Source organism: Biomphalaria glabrata, chromosome 14 (assembly GCF_947242115.1).
Source record: "Biomphalaria glabrata chromosome 14, xgBioGlab47.1, whole genome shotgun sequence".
Lineage (NCBI taxonomy): Eukaryota > Metazoa > Mollusca > Gastropoda > Planorbidae > Biomphalaria > Biomphalaria glabrata.
Genome location: NC_074724.1, coordinates 9,238,996 through 9,262,973, shown reverse-complemented (window position 1 = coordinate 9,262,973; position 23,978 = coordinate 9,238,996). Strand labels below are relative to the sequence as shown.

The following is a 23,978-nucleotide window of genomic DNA, read 5'->3' as shown; positions in this document are numbered from 1 at the left end:
CTCTAAAAATCATATATTTAGCGTAGTTGTATCAATGAGTTTGGATCAGTCATATGATTGTAATAGATGTTCATCAACTACAATAAATCTGAGTGATTAGAAATAGTTTTTACCAATTATTTTTTGTTTAGCTCTTTCATGCTTTAATCTTTCTCAATACGTTATGATCCCATAATTTTTCTGGATCAGTTTGGAAAAGAGTAGGAGGGAAATGGTTATCTGTGTGAATGCTAGCGTGATCACTTTTTAAATGCTTGTTGTTGTTGTTTTTTTAAAGTGAAAGACCTGAATTCGAAATCGAGGGCTCAAGCCTATCAAGCTAACCCACTAATCCGTATGTCAGCGCATAGCTTATGGAAATACAAGATTTTATAGCTTACTAAGTTAGCTTTAAACTTCAAAGCAGCGACCTACGAAGTGTAGAGAAGGCTAATTCAACTTATACCACCATAACAGTACTATTTATTTCCTTTCTAAAAAAATGTAAGGCTAAAAGCAGGAAATCTCTATGTCTATAATTCTGTTTGTTTGTTTTTACTTTTTTCAAGTGTATTTTATAAATAAAATTTGACAGTTTGAAAAGATTATTTTTTATAGTATCCATATTTTTACGAGAATAGAAAAGGGCCTTGCAAAAAAGAAATTTCGTACACAAGAATGGAGTGACAGTTATCCATTACAGATCCGACCACGTATAACTATCTTAAGGTTTTATTTCTGACTCCCCAGGATGTTCCTGCAAGGTGTTTTATTATGTTTAATCTTTTTAATGCTTTTTGAAAATCTTCCATAAAGTGTTTTAGGGACAGTCTTTGGTCTAATTTTATAATTAGATATGTTAGATTTTCATCTATATTTATTGGCTGAGAGTCTATTTTTAGGACGTAGTTTCTTTTTTTCTGTTTTGTTGCTGTGGCTAATTAAAAAAAACTACTTTTCTTTGTTTATTTTCATTGTCCATAATTTTGAATACTTGGAGATAGTTGTCAGGGCTCTATTTAATTTGGATCTAGTCAGCACTGGATATTTCCCTGTAGACCAAATTAAGAGGTCATCTGCTTAAAGTGCCTTATTGACCAAAATGAGATCCGGGAGGTCATTCATGAAGATAAGAAAAAGAATACAGCTAGCGGCTGGACCTTGTGGTAGGCCTACTTCCAGTTTTTATTTTTACTAGAGATGGCACCTTTAAATCGGATTTGGATGGTTCTGTTTTTTAAGAATGCCCTCATACAGGTGTACATTCTTCCATGGACGCCCATTTTTTTTTTATCGCCTTCAAAAATAGACCTTCTCTCCACACTCTATCATAGGCTTGTTGCAAATCTATAAATACTGCTGTAGTGTGCTTGTTTTCGTGAAACCCTTCTACTGTGTCCTGGATAAAACAAAAGAGGTGATCTTTTCTAATTGCTTTACTGAAGCCAGCTTGTGCTTTGTGAAGTGAGCAAGTATTTTCTAGCCACCAATAAAGCCGGTTATTGATCTTTTTTTTTCTGACATTTTGCCAATGTTGGTTGTCACTCATGTTAGAGATATTGGCTTATAACCTTTTGGGTCTCCTGGTGGTTTATGTTTCTTCAAAATGTTTGCAGTTCTCCATTCCTGTGGTATGTCTCCAGTTCTCTATGTATGGTTGATAAAGTTTTGTATGCAGTTTTGGGCCTGTGGTCCTAGTCCCTTGATCATTTAAATTGTTATTTTATCAGGTCCAGGAGATTTATTTAGCTCAAACAGTGAAGGGAGTGTCAAAGATCTGATAGTTAACAGTTGGAGCTTTTTCTTCTTTCTTTAGGATATTGCTAAAGGTATGGTCAAGTTGTTTTCTTGGTTGTGACTTGTTGATACTAGCAAAATATTTATTGAAGATTTCGGCCTTTTAAAGGTATTCTATTAGGTCATCAGTGCCTTATACAGGTTGAGGGTTTGTTGTTTCTATCCTGCTAGCCGGTGCAGAAGAGTTCATGCCTTTCGGCCATGCTTGTTTAGATCTAGTTGTTAGCATGTTGTGGTCCACTTTTTCTTTTTTAGCTTTTACTTTTGTGTGGTCTGTCTGTTCGTCCGTCCGTCCCGTTTAGATCTCGTAAACTAGAAAAGATATAGAAAATCCAACATCATGATATTTTAGACCATTCAAAGTTCTGAAGCAACAGCTACATTTTTCTTTTCTGAATTTAAAAAAAAAATAATTGCAAAAACAAATATGCAAGAATTTTTTTCATAAAATACACCATTTTTACAACTATTTACTTTTAATAGTAGCAAACACAGGAGTCTACTTAGTAAGGTACGGAGAAATCTACCATATTTTAAACACATTTATGCAAACGGTTTTAGATTTTTGTCTAATTATTTATTTTTTTTTGTTTTGTTTTTTTTACAGTTGTATTGCTAAGTTAAGTAAGTTCTGTCATACTAACTACACACTTACAAAAAAAAATACTTTTTTTTTTAAAGAGAAAAAATCTGTTTAGTATACATATAAGTGGAACATAATTTCAAACACAATTTATAAGTAGTTTTTCATATTATAGCGTGAACAGCAAAGTATCACTATGGACATAGAACACTAAATTTAAGAAGAGGCTTTGAATAAGAGATTTACCCTTCACAAAACAATTAGATCAATTTGATAATCATTATATGACATTAGTTAGGCTAAGTTCACATCGAACTTTTCCTTCACTTTCACCTATCCATTAGTATGCTTGACCGTTGGGGCACCACAAAAGATCTGTCAACCCTCTTTCTCCATTCTTCTTTGTCATTTCCCTTTGATAGAATTTCATTCAAATATTCTTTCTGAAAATATTGAAACCAGCCATTTACCTGCCTGAGTGTACTAATTTGGGGACCCGATTTTGAGTTTGTGTTTCCACACAAAATGTCTTTGTAAACTTGTTTCTGTTTTAATTTTGTATCTAATAAGCCCTGTCAATTTGTTGAGGTTTGTCTTGTTTTCTTCGAGCTCGGCACCTATCACTATATATTATGGGTTTAAGCACAAACCATGACAACATAGATAAATGGTTTGAGAGTGTCTTGTTTACTCAATGTATAATACAACTTCCTATATAGATTTCCTGTTAGTCATCTAAGTATCTAAATACAAAACCTCTTCTCTGATACTTCAAAATTGTATTATCATGTGTTCTGTAATAGACACAAAAAAGGTGAAGAAAAAGACACTTACAATTTTCTGAAAATATTCCAATCGTTTTATGATAATAACTTAAAAACAAGATTCAATTTTGGAAAAAAAAATCTAATATGATAGTTTGTTTTAGAAAGAGTATGTCAATAAAGCGTTTCTTTGTTCAGCTTTGCTCATATTTATTTTGTTTAAAACTGTTGGCTGCCGGTATGTAGATTTCTTTCTTTTTTCTTTTCTTTAGTATACATTTGGACAGGCAGAGGTTGTTTATTATACAGATTTATTTCTGTGTAATTACGATATATAAACTAAATGATGACTCGTAAAAGGAGATCTCAAAAATGTTTAGAATGAGTTTACCGAGACCATTCATTATAGAAGGCCTGAGCACTGACCTGCAACGTCACAACCTGTGGGCAGCTTATACCAAAGGTCTGTACGACGTGGCAACGAGTTATTGGCTTAGACGGCCCACAGGTTGTGACGTTGCAAGTAAGTGTTCAGGCCTTCTGTAACGTTTGGTCTTGGTTGTACACACACAATTGTTTTCACTTAAAAATAATGTAAAAGTCTTAGTATATTTTTGTTTTAAAATAGAAAAGTAATTTAATTAAAAGGGGAAGGGTTAGTATTATTACAAAGCTTATATCAAATAGCTCAGTCTGTCCGTCTGCCTATAGAATAGACCTTGAAATCCAATAATCTTTCAGCTCACTGATGTTCCAGATCTAAGTCCTACAAAGTTCCGCTAGGCTGACCCAGGTAAAAAGTGTGTACACGTTATTTCTTCCACACCAATTCTCGGACCAACTAGAAACAGATGACCTTTAAATCATCTACCCTATAGAATACAAGGTCTGAAAGGGAAACTTTTTAATTTTTTATTTACATTCTCAGTAACTTTTAACTTTCTTCTTCTTCAATCGTTATAGCAGGCCTCGAGGCTAATTTGTAGCTTGGCAACCTTGGGGGGGGGGGGGCAGTTTAGACCAATAGTTCATTTCCATGTCACAGGTTAGCTTTGAGATTTGTTGCATGTAATAACGAAAAAAAAGGCCCGGGCCACAAGACTATCGTAGAGCCAATCAAATATTTGGACAAAGAAATGAAAATCAGATGAATAGTCAGACTATCTGTTTATTTTGAGAAATAGGAAGGGATCGTGGGAAGGGGAGATCCTAAAATCAGAGGCGTAGTGAGCAAAACGTGCGCCTGGGGCAAGCTACTTAATGGCGCTCCCACATCCATTTTCTATGATCATCGCATAGGCTGTGTGTGGTGTCCCCCCACCCTAAGTGTGGCGCCTGGGCTCTCTGCGCCCCTGACTGAAATTTATGGTCGGTCCAAATCAACGTAATAGATACTAGAATTAACTGGACTAACGAATGTATGGAGGAGCATTTACTTTTGCGCCTTTATATTATTTTTGTTAGAAGTAAGAAAACAGGAACGCATAGGAAAAAATTTTTGAAAAAAAAACTTATACTAATTTTAATTGTATCAATTGAGGCGTGTTGGCTGAGCGGTATAGCGTTTGGCTTTCGAACCGGCGTCCCGGGTTCGAATCCTGGTGAAGACTGTGGCATTTTACGTCTCGAGACCGACAAGGTAGACAAAAATCCCAATACGCTGTTATAAAAATCACATTAGTCACCTAAACACATTCTCAAAATCAGGAGTTTATTTTACAATTTTAAAAAGTGTCACAAAAAACATAATACAAATTCATAGACTCCTTTTATAGAAATCATCCCATACAGAAAATCTATTCATTTATTATCCAGATAAAATCACTCGTCACCACTTTTGTTTCTTTGGCAATGCATGCATGCACAAACCAAGTTTAAGTTTCTTATTTTTTCTTTACGTATGCCCCATTTCGATCTATATGTGTTACACGAGAGGGACATAAAATTATATAATATTTTAATGAATTATGTTGCTTATCTTATCTTTTAGATGTAAATATAACATCAAAGTGTGAATCTGGTGAGGAAGGCGGCAATGCAGAAATATACTTTGACGCCGAGATGACCGACAAGGTAGACAAAACCACGATTATATTTGTAGTTGATGAATCTTTGAATGTCACTGAAGTGGTCTCTTGTACGATCTCTCAAAACTGTATTAACACAAAAAGATCAATAAGATTTATCAATGTAACTGCAAATTTGACAGAGTCGCCACAGGGACCAAAGAAATGGATAAGAATATTTGTTCAAAATATATCAAATTTGTATGCAGGCACTTGGGGAATAAAGTTTACGATTAACAGTAATGTCATCGTTTCTGGAAACTGCAGCTTCGAGGGTAAAGTATAAACACACAGATATCTAAAGTAATAAATACTTATTTAAAGTTATACTATTTATTAATATAAGATTAAGTCAGCCGCTGTGTCGAATTTAGATACGTATGTGATTGTCGACGAAATATCTTTTTTTTTTCCTTCCATAAAAACGCGTAGGCAACAAAAGAGCACTTCATGAGAAGCTAAGATGTGACTGTTTAACACTAGACTGTAAACGGTGTCCAGTGGCCAGCGCAACGAACATCTTCCATTAATTTTCCAAACTAATATATGGGTTTAGACAGAAGCGTCCTAAAAATATTTTAAAGTGGATTTAAAATCGAGACCTTAGGTTCGGAAGTCAATCACCACACCAATAGGGCAATTCACTACAGAAAATAAACGAAACAAAAAAAAACATTAAAAAATACTTTTTAAAAAACAAAGTGTAATTGTATCAATTAGTTTGGATTAGTCTTGTTATCATATGTACGATCGACATGAATAGAAATATTTTTAACTATTGTTTTTGTTTAACTTATAGCTTTCTCAATGCGCTATGATCCTATCACTTGTCTGGATCAGTTGTGAAAGGGGGAGAAAACAATGGGGTATCTTGGCCCATGTTTAAATGATCGTTTTGTAAAAATGTTCATCCAGAGATCAACATTTCCTCAAGGGGACTAATTCAACTCATGCCACCTCATCCGTCAAGTATGATTTATTTCCCTTGTCCATGATACTAATCGAAATCATTAATTACCGATACTTATTTAGCTAATTTGGTTCTGTTACTGATTCTTTGTCAGGTAAAAGAAATAATTTTGCAAAGTGTCAGGTTGATCCGAGATAGGGTGTGGGAGAAATAACGTGTTCATACTTTTAACCTATCAGGCAGAAGGAGTTGATATAAGATTTGTGGAAAAAAGTTACGATTTCTAAAATAATATACTGACTTATCAGTTTACTAGGTAAATAAAAGCGTTAGGGGAAAAAAGTAATTAAAAGTATTTTTAAAATATTATTTTTTTATAATTTATTTATATTATTTTATCACTTGTTATTTTTAATAGAAAAGGTACAGAGTCGTTACTATTTAAATACAGTATGCTAACCTCAGGATTTGTTAAATGTGTAAAGCTATATGACATAGAAAAAGAAACATAAGAATTATACTAATATTGTTTTTCTAATGTAGATAAACACACATTCGTACATACAAACGCACACATTAACACATCTAACAATCTATCTTTTATTTATCATCAAAGTATCTAAATATTAACACAAACACACACATACACATACATAAATACATACATACATATATATATAAACATCTCTATAGATTTTCCTTTAAAACAATGAATAATACCTTCTCCTGCACAGGTAATACCCTCTCCTGCACAAGTAATTCCTTCTCCTGCACAGGTAATACCTTCTCCTGCACAGGTAATACCCTCTCCTGCACAGGTAATTCCTTCTCCTGTACAGGTAATACCTTCTCCTGCACAGGTAATACCTTCTCCTGCACAGGTAATACCTTCTCCTGCACAGGTAATACCCTCTCAACAAGTAACAAGGAAACTATGCATTTCACTTTAACTCATTCTCTCCTAACTGACGATGCCAACGTTGATTCCACCAGAATGTGGTAAATAATTACGGAGAGAAAGAGTTAAGTGTTCCAATACCACGTAGAATGCGTGCCAGGTATTGACATTACTAATTATTCTATATTGTCTTACTTAACATCTGCAATATTCTTATAGGTAGCATTAACCATGAGCTCCATGCTGTTGTGTATATTTGTTCACTGTTTTCTTCTTATTTAGTCTGATAGCAGCTTTTGGCATCGCTTTGTACATGGCTCAATGATCGACTGATTGTCGCTAGAAGAGCATTAAAACCATTGTTTTTAGTGAAAGTTCATAGGTATTTATAATAGGGGAGCACTTGATAGCACTTTTTGATATTCGGCCCGAAACAGAAACAATAGCATTAAATACAAATTTGTTCTTTCCTACTATGGATTTGAGGAAAAAGTCGATTGAATGTAGAGACATTAAACTTCAGTCAATTAATGAAGAGGAAACAAGGAAAATACTGCATTCCTCCCTAAACTTCGGACTCGAAGATAGGACTTATTATTTTTAGGCAACATTTTACGCAGAAAAGGCCATAAAGTGCAAGAGTAAGGTAAGAACGAATTTATTTACTGTACCACCAATTTTGCAATATGTACTTCAATGACTTGCCTGAACGTAACAACTGGATATGCTGCCAGGGAAATCTCTTTCACCCGTGATTACCCACCATTGTCATACAAAGGATGGTGAAGGCTGCTGACTACTCAACAAGCGCAATGCAGGACGGTAACTGTCCCGTCGTTTTATATTTCGCATTCAAGGTTGCCAATATTTATAAGGAAAAAATCGTATGTAATGATTGAAAAGACGCTCTTTGGAAAATCTTATCATTCGTCTAACTCATTTAACCGAATAATCTCAACAGGGAATGTATAGATATATTTAAATTTATAAGCCAATCATAAGTGATCTTTCTAGCTGATTGGTAGATTGGTAGGCATATGAATCAAAAGGTCTCGGGTTCGAATCTAGGTAAAGATTTTGAATTTTGGAAAGGAATTTTTAGAGCGATAATGAGTTCAGTTAGCTCTAGTGATTACCTAATCATATAAGGGGAAAATTAATAGCTGTTGATCGTTATGCTGGCAACATAACACCCTCGTAAATCCTGGGCCACACAAAGCAACATATGACCTTTACAGCATCTGGCCTAAAAATCGCAAGGTTTGAAAGGGGAAATCTACTTTAAAAAAAATCAAATAAAACAAAATCACATAGTCTTATAGCTCAGAGATACATTAATTATTTCTTGTTTTATTATTCTATATTATGTATTTACATATTGTTAGAAATTTAAAAAACAAACAAGACAGTGGTCTCCTTTATCGTTCACCTTTTTCAGTTTTTAGGCATAACTCAACTTGCAACACATCATTAACTTCCCTTGAAATCTCAACAATAAATCAGTCAGCATTTATGGTCAAAAGGCAAGACACTGTGAATGCTGTAATCGCAATAGTTCTTGTGATTGTAATGATAGCAGCTCTAGTCCTCCTACTTAGAAGAACAGGTGATTACATTTATACAGCTTACCCCCTTTTAATATTACTATACACATTTATACTACAACGTAATCAAACAAGACCAATAGTCTATAACAGGCCTTAACACTGTCCTGCTAGGTCGCAACATGTGACAGATTAGACCGATTGTTTGTTGTAACGTCGCAGGTCAGAGTTCAGGCCTTCTATAATGATTGATCTCGAATCAAAGGGACAAAAAAATATCATGTGTGACGTCATAAACTTTAGACCTATTGTATTCATATGGTCTTAGACTAAATCTTGTAAATGAATCAAGAGCGCAAATATATGCTCTGGTTATGTTCTCTTACGGATGTACAGTGATATACATAATATAAGGAACGCATTCGAGTAGTCGAGGCAGGTGACAGTTGTTTTATTTGTTTTCATTGTTTGGCCTATAAATCTATCAACTTTGCACTTCTCTCGAATGTGACATTCTAATTGCATTTAACTTTTTTTTTCTTTTTTTTTTTCCCTGAATATGTTATATGTTTTATTTATTTTAAAGTTTTGTTTTTGTAGCATAAAAAGAATCCATCTAAATTAAAGGGTTAACTATCGAAATGATAAATATCCTCGAGAGAGGAAAATCAAAACCTGACACTTGCATATATGTCATACATACATACTAGAATGCATGCTGTCTCGCGTGGCTTAGGATACAAATGAGAAGTTTCCTTTCGGCACTTAAATGAATTTAAGCAAGACCATTGGTTGCCCATACGTCATTGTTACATACTCGGCTCTGATGACGTCATCTAAAATGCAATGGAAGCCTTGTCTTTATATTTGGCGTCATCTCGGTAAAGTGCCTTTAAGTTTGACGAGCTCCCTATGCCTCTTCTTGAAGGCGCCAGCTATCTCTTGTACTGTTACTCTGTAAGAACACTTAAGCCTAGCAAAAAGGAGCAGGCCTAGTGCTCTACTCAGTTATCAGTGGCTAATTGAGACGCTTTAAAAAAAAAATTACGTAGATTTCAGCAGATTCAGTCAGACATCTACTGTTTCTTACCGTCATGTCAGACTTGAAATCTGAGTTATTACAGTTAGTTAGTAAACTGACGAAACATTTTTGTAATGCCTATGAGAAATCCAATACTACTACTATTGTAATAATTACATTTCAGATTGCTGTCGTCCTTTGGGAAATACCGTGTTACTTAAATGTATGAAGTAAGTATACTTTAAACCGATTCCTAGTAGAAGTTCAAAAAAATTTCAAAGTGTAGTATCAAACAAAGTACATATGGGGATTTCTGATACTCACCAGAAGTATTCATGACAAATGGATTGTAACCGACCTTGACACAGAGATGAGCACTATACATTATAAGAAAACAGGTCAATGAGTTGAATGGTCTGAAGTAGAGGTGAAGTGCCTAAAAGCGAATCCATTATTGGGCCAAGTTCTCGGAGTGTTTTTAAATATATTTTTTGTACTACCGAGGTCACGGGTTCGTATCCTGGTGAAGACAGGGATTTTTAATTTCGGGATCCTTGAGTGCCTCTTAGTCCACCCAGCTCTAAAGGGTACCTGACAATAGTTAAGGAAAAGTAAAAGGCGGTTGGTCGTTGTGTTGGCCACAGGACACCCTAGTTAACCGTGGGCCACAGAAACAGTTTACTTTGACATCATCTGCCCCATAGATCGCAGGGTCATCTGTCCTTCGCCTTTCATCGTAGGGATGCTATGACAGTTTGCCAAACCAAATCCCTCCACTTATCCCGGACAGCAGCTGTTCTTGGCAGGATAAAAAGAGGTAGGCCGGTCTGTTTTTTAGGTTACAAATAGCGAAAAAAAATAGTTTCTTTATATTTACCCGCTTGTTGGCATTCACAATGTTAACCAAGAGAATTAGGTAAACAAATGTAGTGTCATTCTGTCGAAATAGTATAGAGTAGACTCTTTATAGTTCACTTGTTAAACAGAAGAAATAATTAATTGAGACGACCATGTAATGCTTTCCAATGTTTATTTTTTCCAGTACATTATGAAAAATTGATTTCAAATTCACTATGCACTTTTCACACTAACATTTCAATATAAAAAAAAAATGTTTCCCTTTCAGATGTTGCGACTCCGCGGATCGTGGCTGTCGAGGTCACTGTGGCCCATGGTTAACAAGAGTGTGTTATTAACTTGTTACCGGTCGTTGACTTTTTGCATCAGCTGGTACACAACTAAACCGTTGTAGGCGTAATATATTTTAACTACTATCACTGCTGCCGAGGACAGACGCAGACAGTGAAAAGTAATGTTAATCAACCACCGGCGCAGAATGGTTATGCTTGGCTTGATGTGGCAAAATATGTAGGTCCCAGCTGAGGCTTCGTATACACTGGATACCATAGTACAGATCTATATCTTCGGACTCGAAAACAAGCCCTTATTATTATTATATTTTAACTAATAAAACTTCGGATAACTTGAATAACTTCCTTTTGTGAACAAAGTAAATAACACTTTATTTATAATGTAAATAAAATAAAGTTGTAATGAAATAAAATAACTGTAGTAGACTTTAGTAATAATATTCTTAAACAAAATGTAACAAACTACAAAACCACAATCTTTCAGTTTCACATTCTTGAGTCCTCTCCCCTAACTAAGACCAAATGACGATAATGCCACCTATGTTGCATCATTTATAGCCAATCACTAACCTCTTCCCACCGTCCCCGTATAAACAATAGAAACGCAAAGCGTGTAATGTGTAACGTGGCCATACTGTGTCACCTTTACATTTTCCCTAACTAATGTAAGATACCTATATTTAAAAATCCCAGTTTTCACCAGGATTTGATCTCGGGACTCCAGGTTCGGAAGCTAAACGCTTTACCAGTCAGCAACCCTGTCTCCAACCACATGTCCAAACATTACACTTAGCGGTACACACTATTGGTACACGACACACTGTCTGTCGACCTATCCTCTCCGTCCTGTGCCTGGATAGAATATCTCTTTACCGACAGGCTCACACATGTCACGATAATGAGATACAAAATCTCACCTTCAAAAATATCGCAGTTAACAAGAGAGTGCCCCTACTGTAATAAAAATATTATTAAAATATTATGAGCCCTGTAGGTGTCAAGAAACATTTAAATGAAAAAAAAAAAACAACTATAATATATATTTGTTTCTGTTTCAGTTATAAAGAAAACTATTATAAAGGTAAACAAATTTTTTTCGATTTGTATTATTATTAGTTTCGATCCATTTTTTTTTTTTAAATATGGCTAAATAAATAGTTTAAAATGTGTATATTCATCAAAATAATGATTATTTTTTTCGTTACAGACTATTTAAGTTTTTTTTACGAATTCAGTAACAAATCTTTTTTATTTAACTTATTTAGTTGTATCAATAAGCAATAATGGTATTTACAACTTGAAAGAAACGCAGGAAACACGTAAGTGTGATAGAAGTACTAGATAAGTTTGATACAAGTACTATGTAAGTTTGATAGAAGTACTAGGTAAGTTTGATAGAAGTACTAGGTAAGTGTGATAAAAGTACTAGATAAGTTTGATAGAAGTACTATGTAAGTGTGATAAAAGTACTAGATAAGTTTGATAGAAATACTAGGTAAGTGATAGAAGTACTAGATAAGTTTGATAGAATTACTACGTAAGTGTGATGAAGTTACTACATAAGTGATATAGCATTACTAGATAAAAATGATAGAAGTACTAGATAAGTTTGATAGAAGTACAAGATAAAGTTGATAGAATTACTAGATACGTTTGATAGAGGTACTAGTTAAGTGTGATAGAATTACTAGGTAAGTGTAATAGAAGTTCTAAGTAAGTGTGATAGAAGTACTGGATAAGTGTGATAGAAGTACTAGGTAAGCATGATAGAAGTACTAGGTAAGTGTGATAGAAGTACTAGGTAAGTGTGATAGATGTACTACATGAAGTGTGATAGAAGTACAAGGTCAAGGTTATAGTGATAGAAATACTAGGTAAGTAAAATTGAAGTACTAGGTAAGTGTGATAGAAGTACTAGATAAGTGTGATAGAAGTACTAGGTAAGTAAAATTAAAGTACTAGGTAAGTAGATCGAAGTACTAGGTAAGTGTGATGGAAGTACTAGGTAAGTGTGATCGAAGTACTAAGTAAGTGTGATAGAAGTATTAGGTAAGTGTGATAGAAATCTAGGTAAGTGTGATAGAAGTACTAGGTAAGTGTGATATAAGTACTAGGTAAGTGTGATATAAGTACTAGGTAAGTGTGATCGAAGTACTAGGTAAGTGTGATATAAGTACTAGGTAAGTGTGATCTAAGTACTAGGTAAGTGTGATATAAGTACTAGGTAAGTGTGATATAAGTACTAGGTAAGTGTGATATAAGAAATAGGTAAGTGTGATCGAAGTACTAGGTAAGTGTGAAAGAAGTACTAGGTAAGTTTTATGTTTTATAGATGTATCATGTAAGTGTGATAGAAATACTTGGTGAAGGTGATCGAAGTACCAAGTAAGTGTTATAGAAGTATAAGATAAGTGTGACAGAAGTACCAGGTAAGTGTGATAGAAGTACTAGATAAGTTTGATAGAATTACTATGTAAGTGTGATAGAAGTACTAGATAAGTTTGATAGAAATACTAGGTAAGTGATAGAAGTACTAGATAAGTTTGATAGAATTACTACGTAAGTGTGATAAAGTAACTACATAAGTGATATAGCATTACTAGATTAAAGTGATAGAAGTACTAGATAAGTTTGATAGAAGTACAAGATAAGTTTGATAGAAATACTAGATACGTTTAATAGAAGTACTAGTTAAGTGTGATAGAATTACTAGGTTAGTGTAATAGAAGTTCTAAGTAAGTGTGATAGAAGTACTGGATAAGTGTGATAGAAGTACTAGGTAAGCATGATAGAAGTACTAGGTAAGTGTGATAGAAGTACTAGGTTAGTGTGATAGATGTACTACATTAAGTGTGATAGAAGTACAAGGTCAAGGTTATAGTGATATAATTACTAGGTAAGTAAAATTGAAGTACTAGGTAAGTGTGATAGAAGTACTAGATAAGTGTGATAGAAGTACTAGGTAAGTAAAATTGAAGTACTAGGTAAGTGTGATCGAAGTACTAGGTAAGTGTGATATAAGTACTAGGTAAGTGTGATCGAAGTACTAGGTAAGTGTGATATAAGTACTAGGTAAGTATGATCGAAGTACTAGGTAAGTGTGATATAAGTACTAGGGAAGTGTGATATAAGTACTAGGTAAGTGTGATATAAGAAATAGGTAAGTGTGATCGAAGTACTAGGTAAGTGTGAAAGAAGTACTAGGTAAGTTTTATGTTTTGTAGACGTATCATTTAAGTGTGATAGAAGTACTTGGTGAAGGTGATCGAAGTACCACGTAAGTGTTATAGAAGTATAAGATAAGTGTGACAGAAGTACCAGGTAAGTGTGATAGAAGTGCTACATAAGTTTGATAGAAGTACTATGTTAGTGTGATAGAAGTAGTAATATGTTCGAGACAAGTGCTATATATGTATCATAGTAGGTGATTTTGAAATATAAGTAGCCCATTCAGACCTTACGATCTATGGTGCATGATGTAAAGGTCAGGTGCTTCTATAGTATACACTGTTGATAGCACAACTACCAACCGCCTTTTCTTTTCCCATATGAAATCAGAGGAACACAAAAGATCCCGAAATTAAAAATCTGTTTCCACTAGAATTTGAATCCACGACTTTACGGTTAGAAATCAGACCGCTATACCACCCAACAACAACGCCAAAAGAAAATTTGCTTTGGTCCAACAATTTTAGTTAAAATTTTAACAGGTAACACTTTTTTATAAAGTGACTCCCAAGATCATCGCTTGCAAGCTAAAATTTCAGTACTTGATAATGTTAAATCGATAACCGTATTTCCATCCATGGAGTTGTGTGCTATCGCTTTGGTATAATACTCATACTTATGTTGTCATATCCAACAGGACATTCTCTTGGTATTGTACCAAGTGACCAAAGCGATGTTGATAAAGATGGGAGTACAAAAAGTACAAGAACACGACAAACTGAAGAACGATACTATTCATACTGCAATCTTAACAGTGAGTAACCATCACTAGCGGAGATTTTCACGATACACTAAACAATGTCAAGGTCGCTAACTTTGAACTTTTACTGTAGCGAACTAAATATAAAAGAACTGACCTTAAACTTCATTGCGTGTTTTAAAAATATGTTTTTTTCCAATCCTTTCTATAATGTTTACAACTCTATAGCCATAATTCCATTAAAAATTTTTTAAAAAAGTTTGTTTTTTTTTTTTCAGGATGTTCCTCATCTCCAAACTCATTGTCCGTATCAGACAACGACAGACAACGACAGACAAATAAACAAACACTTATTTCACCCTGTGCGATTAACACAGGATTACAGAGTTATCAATTTAGCAAAACGCCCACGAAGAAGGCTAACGAACTCGGTGCAATAACTAGACATCTATAATGAAGTAATTGTTTATATAAGTAATGTTTAATATTGTGTTCTGATCATTGGAGACGTATACACTTATTTCTGTTTTCATCTCTGAAGAGAAAAAAAATATGGCAACTTGAAAGCTACTTTCACTTTGACGTTTTAATTATAATAGATATTGAATAGGTATTAAATAAAGAAAAATGTATTAAAGTTTTTTTTATTATTTTTTATTATTAAATGTATTTTTGTACAAACATTATTTCATTGCTCAATAAATTGTCGAGATGTAATTAAATATGTGAAAAGTATTTTCGGTTGACATATATTTTGTAAGCAGTTTTTGATAGTTTCTTACAAACCCGACGTTAACATAAATGAAAATGAAAAATGAAATATATATATATACAACTACTAGCCATATGTTACCCGCGGCCCGTGGGTCTTAATTTGCGTATCACTGTTGATATAGACACTGAGAGTGTTTTAGAAACAATTAAACGAAATAATAATGCTATAAAAAAGCGAATGCGTGAATTTAAAAAAATAGTATGAATGGAGCTATCAAAAAAGTTAATCGATTTAAAACCATTTTTTTTATAAAAACATTTGCTTGTATGTCTACTTATATTTAGATCTAGAGTCTAGATACTATTATAATAGATGTAGACCTACTATTATAAGAGTGAATTCAATGGCTCAAGAAGCTTATTAATTATTGTATGTTAGTATATTTAATATCCCCATATAGAGCCTCATTTAGCCTGTCCAATTATAGTGTGTTTACATAGCGGTGTGCATGACACATGAATGGGACTATTAAAATACATGTCAACATGGAAGTTATAGCGAACGAATGCATGAACATATGCTTTAGTAACACAAAATTTGAGAGTTAATTTGATTAAAATATGAAATGAATGGACTTTATTTTGTATGTTAATGTGTTAAAGTATAAAGTAGATCTTTTTTCTTTGAATTATATCTAGAATTAGAGTTAGATCTAGACTGTTTAGAGTCTAGCCACTCTAGACTTAGATGTCGGCTTCGATAGATGATGGGATTATAAAGTACATCAGGACTTCTAAATTCGCAGAAATAAGAAACGAATGTATGAAAAAGCTTTTGAAAGACAAATCTCTCGGTTAGTTTTATTTAAAAAATGAAGCAATAGACTATATTTTGTAATTTTCATGTGCCAAACTAAAAAACCATTTGTGCAAAGTGTAGTTCTTAAAATAAGATCTAGATCATTTTTCATGTAAACCTGGTAAACATGGCCTAGATTTATTACATACTAATACTTTCATAGAATTGGGCATTTTTTTTGAGGGTCTTAAGTTTGTTTTAGGGTTACTATACATACGTTACGGTTCCAGTTAGCACCCAAGGAACATTTCTGCCAAGTTTCATCAAGATTGGACTAAGGGTTTTGATTTCTATGCGGGACATACATATATACATATTTAAATACATAGGCATTACTTTCTACTTTATAGTATACTAGCCATATGTTACCCGAGGCCCGCGTGTCTTAATTTGTGTATCACTTTCGATATGGTCACTGAGAGTTCTTTGTAAACAATTAAACGAAATAATCATTATTATAAGTAAAGTGAATGCGGAATACGTGAATTAGTATAAATAGTATGAATGGAGCTTAAATCCATTTTTTTCAAATAAAAACATTTGATTGTAGTGTGTCACTACCAAATCAAAAAATATAAACAATAAACATATCACAAATTTACGCGACTAATATTTATTCTTATGTAACATAGTCTAACACCGTGCAGCATAGACAATACACTTGTCAGTATTGCTTTAGGTCCACGGTTGCAGCCTCCTAAAGCTATCTGGCAGGATGAAGTACGCCATTTCCCTTCTGCTGTCCCAGAACTTGAGACTCTCTAAATCCTTTTATGTCACTTTGGGCGGAGAGAGGCTTCTTGCCCTGTATTAAATATTGCACATAATGATAATCAGTATTTACTAACAACTAAATCTAAGTAAGTGTTACAAACAATAAGGAGCAAAATATATTTTTTTTAAATACACTAAAAAGACTTACATAAGAGGAATAAATCCACATTTACATCTTTATATCTAAATGCTGTAAGAATTATTTCCCCTTGCGTCATTATACAATGCTAGTTACTACTATTTAATACATTATTTGGTTAATTTTTTATTTATTTATGCGGTGTCTTTTATAATGAATAATTTTTTAATTGTGCAATGTTTCAACTTGATCCGAGAATGGGAAGTGTGAGAAATAACGTGTGCAAAATTTGTATCAGACAGAGTGAGTTGACATTAGTTAAAGTAATAATCTGATAAGACATTTTTTTTAAAGTAGTGGTTGATAATAAGTAGGATAAGAAGAATACATTATAAAATAAATATACTTACTGTTTTATCTTTGTACATATACAGGCTTAAAAATTTCTTGCGATTATAGTGTAAAACTTTCTGGGAAAAACATTAAAACACTTAGAAAGACACGAAGATAGAGGCACATTTCTTATTCCATACGCTAGAACCAATTCGTACAAGTGATCCGTCTTCCCTTGTGCCATTAGAGAATGGAAAGGGCTCCCTAAATAAGCCAGGAAAACCAATGACTTAGCACATTTCAAGTCATTGATTAACACGCATGACTAGATTGACACATGTAATGAATGGGACGTGATTATCTTCTTTTTTTTAAATAACACGCATGACTAGATTGACACATGTAATGAATGGGACGTGATTATCTTCTTTTTTTTTAAATAACGTCTGTAATATATAAGCCTAAGAAAAGAATATAATGTATACAAAAGAATTGGCGGTCACGTCATTTAGTCATGAATAGAATGAGTTTACTTATTGTGGGCACCGATGGAGACTTGTCTGCCATTACATCTGTACACGAGATATTGTAAAAAAAAATGTTCTAAATTAGATTTCGTTTGTTTGTTTGAAATATTTTCTTGCTATATTATGTGCTCTATTAATGTTTCCTCCACATGTGTCTTTGGTTGATAGATGCAGAACGATGTATGTTATTAGTAGTATGTGTGGCCGAGAGGTTAGACTGCGTAGGCTAGAGGCTCGCAGGTCGTTTTTGAGGCTTACTATAACGATAGTTCTATATTCATAGGACTTAGTGTTAGTACCAGCTTATAATGGTCTTGATCTTTTAATACTCTATCTTTTTGTGTGTGTGTGTGTGTGTGTGTGTGTGTGTGTGTATGTATGTATGTATGTCTATATCTAAATATAACATACAATCTAGAAGTAGAATCTGTACTCAATTATTATATATGCACTAACCTATGTCGTAGATGAAATCTAGCTGTGTCACGCATTGGTCATCGCCCCTACATTCAATGATGTCGGGATACATTGTGACCAGTATGCTAATCTGTCCCACAAAATCTTGGTTAATTGAGACCGTAACTGTACATGTGGACTCGTAGGACACGTTAGGCTGGCTTGAAAGTACGTGACTGTAGCTGATTGGTCCTATGATATCATAGCCTACCTGAGGAGAATCATTTTTAATAGACACTAGACTTATAGGATAATAGTTTGCTTCCTCTGAATATCGTCTATTCTATTTTATGCGGAAGTAAATTTTATGAGATGTCTTCAGATTGCTTATAGTATGATAAAAGAAAACTATAATGTGGTATTTATTAAATTTATTAAATTTATTAAATAAAACAAATTACAAAGTACTAAAAATGTTGTTTGTGTCCTGGCGCTTTTGTTGTTAATGATAGATTTGGGGATTTTATTATTTTGTCGTGGCCTACTCCACATGATACCCGTCAAAGTGATGAGCTTATGCTGGTGTGCAGCAATATGCAGCGTTTCTCAAACTGTGTTCTGCGCTCCAAAAAAGGATTGCGTGGTTCCCGCAGACTCCTGATTTTCCAGGAGATCATGCAGAATATACGGAAAAGCCCTAGATATCTCATTGAATTTAACTAAATCTCCTGAAAACTAAAAAAAGTTTCTAAAAAAGAAAAAAAAACTTGTCATTTTGGGATGTCATTCAATATGGAAAACGCCAATGCTACGCGCGTTAAGAAATGATATTGTCAGAGTTCCTTTAATAAAAATGTAATGCAAAGATCAATTTAATTTCTAATACAAAATCCTATTTATTTTTTTGTTACCTTTTCCCTACCCTGACCATATCCTCGGGCGATCCGTTCCGCATAGGACCCCCTTTTAGTTTTTTTTTTTGATTTAGTTGGCCCTACTTTTTAATTAACAATGATGAACACAAAGCTTTAGAAGATAACTTCCCCCCACACTGATTGCAAGATTAAAGTTTAATATCGCAAGTCTCACATTTAAAACATTAAGCTCTTTTTGACGTGCTGCCTTCTTGCTACCAATAAAGTTTGTTGTAGGCGCCAGCTAAAACTACTTTCACTCCATATATTTTTTGAAAGAAAAAAAAACTTAAAAAAGAAAACATGACTTAAATTTAGGTTCTAAATATATTGAAAATATAAGGAGAAAAAAAAAGAGATTTGCGTAAATTATATTGTATTTCATTTACTTTTCAAACTCTCAATCGTGGGAGCATACAGCATTGCCCTAGACACAAAGTTGGCTAGGGGGGTTTTGTCTAAAGGGGAGCCAATGTTGAATGTTTAAGCAAGACTGCATTAGTGTATTGGGCTACTTACATGTTTATCTATCGTATCAAATCGACACAACGCTGTGGGGAATATGTCCTGCATGGAACACGTCAGTGCTAGTGAGTTCATTAGAAACGAATGGCCACACGTCAGATTCTCTCCTGTATTTGTTTTAAATGAAAGATTTTACAATTAAATGTATTTTTCAATAATGAAATGTGTTTATTCATGTATTTAGATAGATTCTTAATTATATTTTTACAAAACTCTGCTTTTAAAGTATATTTATGTAAAACTCAAATCGCTTTTGAAATGTAATCAAATCATGCTCCATTTGCTTTTGAAGTGTAGCCTTGTGGATGTAGGTCATTATTATAATGTATTTATTAAAGAAACTGGTTTACGTGCCATTTTAAAGTCAACTTAGAAGAGCTGTACTTTGATGTTAATACTTAAACAGTAAATTCATTATATCTGCCTGATACACGTTTTTTAACACATTATTTCTCCCACTCTTCATTCATTAAAACTTTGCACAATTATCTTTTGTCAATCACAACATATGAATTAATGAAACTATTAATAAAATATTTGATTAGGATAATTCATTAATTTTGTTTGACATAAGAAAGAGAAATAATTCTGACGTATTTAGAAATATGTCAGTAAATGTAGAGTTATTCCTCTTAGAAATTTTTTTTTTAAGTTTCTTGCACATTTATCAGAATAAAAGATATTATCAAACAATGTGTGAACTTGACTTACCAAAAGTGAAAACGAAATGAAAATTGACTACATTGGCAGCACTATCGGTAGTTCCTTGATACATTCTAATTGTTAAGTCATAAGAATCATTTAGTCGACCACTCAGTGCCAGTCGTATTCTACACGAAGAGTTGTATGTTATGTGCTCGGCATCAATGTACTCATGCTGATGTCTCACATCAAGAGAACTGAACTTTTTCTTTAAAACAAGGAATTAAATTAATGTGCAATAATACTTTTACGAAAGGATAATTTACAAATACAAAAAATTAATAATGTAAACATTTTCTTTGTGTGGAAAGTCTTTGAAACATGTAAATGAAAAAAAAAGTTTTATTTTATGTTAAAAATTTTGGTTAACTTAACATTCATAATTCTTTTGTATTCATGAGCACTATATGAAGCAAAAGCTCACACAATTGTGATTGAACTCATCTTTAGAATTAAAACTATATTTGTTTACAAAAAGAACATTATCGTCTTAGTCACTAGATACTTCTTCACTACTACAAAAGTTATTTCATGACGCTTCTACAATACTCAAAGACCTACTGTAGTACATTTTACTTGTTCCTTGTCGCTAACATCATAAGCCTGTGCGGTCACGTGACTACTTCTACCATCTTTAACCAAAGTGCAGAATTCTATATTAAAACTAATCTACTCTAATTATTACATAACACTCTACTAAAAATATGTTGTACTTAAAGAACAATAAAGACAAAAATTAAAACTGGATTATATTCCCGGCACATCAAAATGCTAAACTCCTTCTACCTACGCTGTCTTAGGAAAATTCATAAAGTGTGTTTGTCCCACGACATACAGGATACTGAAATCCTACAGTTGTCTAACATGAATAGTATCAATGCAACAGTATAACGGTGCCCATTTCTATGGGCGGGACACGTAGTCCTCATGCCAGACAATTATATTCTAAACGACTTCTGTACGGGTAGTTATAGGTAGAATGGTGCTCAGGGGGACGCTCCAAGGGACTCAGGGAGGGTCAATACAAGTGCTATAAAAACACACTTAAGAGCTCCTTCAAGGAGTGTGATATTGACATTCTCGTCTGGGAAGCACTAGCTCTCAATCGCTCCTCATGGCGTGAAGCTGTGCGTGTCGGATTCACGAGATATAAAGCAAGGAGAGTGGCCAGCGTGAAAAAGCGCCGAACCAACAAAAAGCTGAGAGAGAAGCAACTGACCAAACCAACCCATAGCCAGTTATCCACTAAAAAACAATATAGAAAAACATAGAAATAGTAATTAACCTATAGTGCGAACATATTTAATAAATATATTCAATTAATTTTGAATATTACCATCACATTTGTTTTTCTGTTTTTTTATATGAAATATGTTTGCTCAAAATTTACATTGTATAGCTGTTTAATGACAAATTACATTACCTTATATGTTCTATTTTTATTTTTATTTTTTTTATTTTTATTTTATTTATATTTTTTTTTGGTCTAAATTTTGGTTTCCATCTGTGACTATGCTGGTCTCATTATGCCGGCTCTCCTAAGTTTCCCTATCAGACCATGCGATCTATGGGGCAGATGATGTTAAGGTCATCTGTTTGTATGGCCAACGGTTAACTATCAGGGTGTCGATTGGCAGACATAATTTAGCTTCTTTTTTCGAAAATTCCCTTGTCTGTTTCTATGACCTATGGCTAATGAGGGTGTCATGTGGTCAGCACAACGACTAACCGCCTTTACTTTACCCCAACTAAAGTCAATCATCCATTAGAGTTGGGAGGACTCAGGGACGCCCAAAAAAATCCCAAAATTCAAAATCCCAGTCTTAACAGAGATTCGACCCAAGACCCCAGGTTTTGAAGCCAAGCGCTTAACCACTCAACCAACTCACTCCCCCCTCCCCCTTACATCAAACAATATGAACTATAAAAAGTTATTTAAAAAATGAAAACGTACTCCATTCTTAGTCGCGTTAACTTGACATAACATCACAGGAAAAACTGCACACTTTTCACAGTCCACTAGAATTGAATCATTTTCTAAAGTTGGAATACAAATAGACGTCTCTTTAAAAGCTGGGAAATAATATAAAATGTTGTTAACCATTGTCTGAAGTATATTTTGTAAACAAGAATGTATTTTTTGTATAATTTAAAGAAAATTATTCGATGCATAAAGAAATACTTAGATTGTGAAAGCCATGTACTCTATTGGGTTAATGTAGTCATATTGAGGACAGACTGTGTTAGCAGTAATGTCATATTGAGGACAGACTGTGTAAGCAGTATTTTCATATTGAGGACAGACTGTGTGAGCAGTATTGTAATATAGATGACAGCATGTGTAAGCAGTATTGTCATATTGAGGACAGACTGTGTAAGCAGTATTTTCATATATATGACAGAGTGTGTAAGCAGTAGTTTCATATTGAGGACAGACTGTGTGAGCAGTATTGTAATATAGATGACAGAATGTGTAAGCAGTATTTTTGTCATATTGAGGACAGACTGTGTAAGCAGTATTGTCATATAGTGACAGAGTGTGTAAGCAGTATTGTCATATAGATAGCAAAATCATGTATAATGTTTCAGAGTGTTAGCCCAAGCTATCAAATGTACTAACCTTTTTGAATTTTAAATTGTACAGTTTCCTTGGTACCGAACCTGAGGTCATCTTCACTGTTGGTCACGTTTGGATAGACTATTACACTTACTACATGAATACCTAATTGTAATTTACTTATGGGTAAAGCAATAATGCACTGAGTGTCGAAGTAAACATCAGGTACTGAAGTCTCGTTGTTTTGACTGGACACAGTTGTTGATCTAGACATAGACTTCTAAGTAACACAATTTAGATGTTTAATCAACTTTTTTTTTTATTTTAGAGATATAAAACAATTCTGTACAATTTTCATTCTGTCTTTGTTTGTTTTTATTTGTCTGTCTTTCTGTCTGTCTGTCTGTCTCATGATATAAACTGTTTGCATAAATAATTTTAATAACCAAAAGAGTTTGTTTTTAAAAGAAATAAAAGAAAGTGATAAAACATGCTGCAGTTAATTGTCAAATATTATTCCCATTATTATTTTAGTATGTTCTTACAACATAAATGATTTACCAAATTGCATTAATTCAGGAACAAAAGTCAGATTATTTGCAGACGATTGCATAATATATAGAACAATAAAAACAACACAAGACACAGATATTTTACAAAGAGAATTAGATGAATTACAGAAATGGGAATCAAATTGGAGCATGTCTTTCCACCCAGAAAAATGTCAGTTGTTAAGAGTAACAAAAAAAATAAAACAAATTAATTCCACTTATCTTATTCATGGCAAACCAGTAACACAGACTAAAAACGCAAAATACCTAGGTGTTATAATAAATGAAAAACTGTCATGGAATCCACATATTGATGAAACTACAAAAAAATCAAACAAAGCATTAGGATTTATTAAAAGAAATTTCTATAAATCAAATAAGAACATAAAACTAAAATGTTATTTAA

The 23,978-nt window shown here is 33.5% G+C and overlaps 2 protein-coding genes across 6 annotated transcripts; one reads left to right on the top strand and one right to left on the bottom strand.

The window, feature by feature from the left end:
- Positions 1–1,788: 1,788 nt before the first annotated feature.
- LOC129922930 (uncharacterized) lies at positions 1,789–15,363 on the top strand. 4 transcript variants are annotated; one of them, XM_056011175.1, is made up of 8 exons: positions 1,789–1,808; positions 5,114–5,464; positions 8,436–8,603; positions 9,747–9,792; positions 11,772–11,794; positions 11,979–12,032; positions 14,579–14,695; positions 14,920–15,363. In XM_056011175.1, the coding sequence occupies exons 2-8, from the start codon at positions 5,185–5,187 to the stop codon at positions 15,093–15,095; spliced, it is 864 nt and encodes a 287-aa protein (XP_055867150.1). In that variant the 5' UTR covers positions 1,789–1,808; positions 5,114–5,184; the 3' UTR covers positions 15,096–15,363. The 4 variants fall into 4 exon arrangements, with proteins under 4 accessions (XP_055867150.1, XP_055867151.1, XP_055867148.1 ...); XM_056011173.1 differs by lacking the exon at positions 1,789–1,808 and adding an exon at positions 3,151–3,361; XM_056011176.1 differs by lacking the exons at positions 1,789–1,808; positions 8,436–8,603 and adding an exon at positions 3,150–3,361.
- A 1,444-nt stretch (positions 15,364–16,807) lies between these two features.
- Positions 16,808–23,326, bottom strand: LOC106073728 (uncharacterized). Of its 2 annotated transcripts, none has more exons than XM_056011177.1 (6): positions 23,085–23,326; positions 22,419–22,537; positions 20,474–20,672; positions 19,757–19,869; positions 17,478–18,594; positions 16,808–17,019 (listed from the first exon to the last, which is right to left on the bottom strand). In XM_056011177.1, exons 1-5 carry the CDS (start codon positions 23,293–23,295, stop codon positions 18,379–18,381), a joined length of 858 nt encoding a protein of 285 aa, XP_055867152.1. In that variant the 5' UTR covers positions 23,296–23,326; the 3' UTR covers positions 16,808–17,019; positions 17,478–18,378. The 2 variants fall into 2 exon arrangements, with proteins under 2 accessions (XP_055867152.1, XP_055867153.1); XM_056011178.1 differs by having other exon boundaries at positions 22,419–22,501.
- Positions 23,327–23,978: the final 652 nt, after the last annotated feature.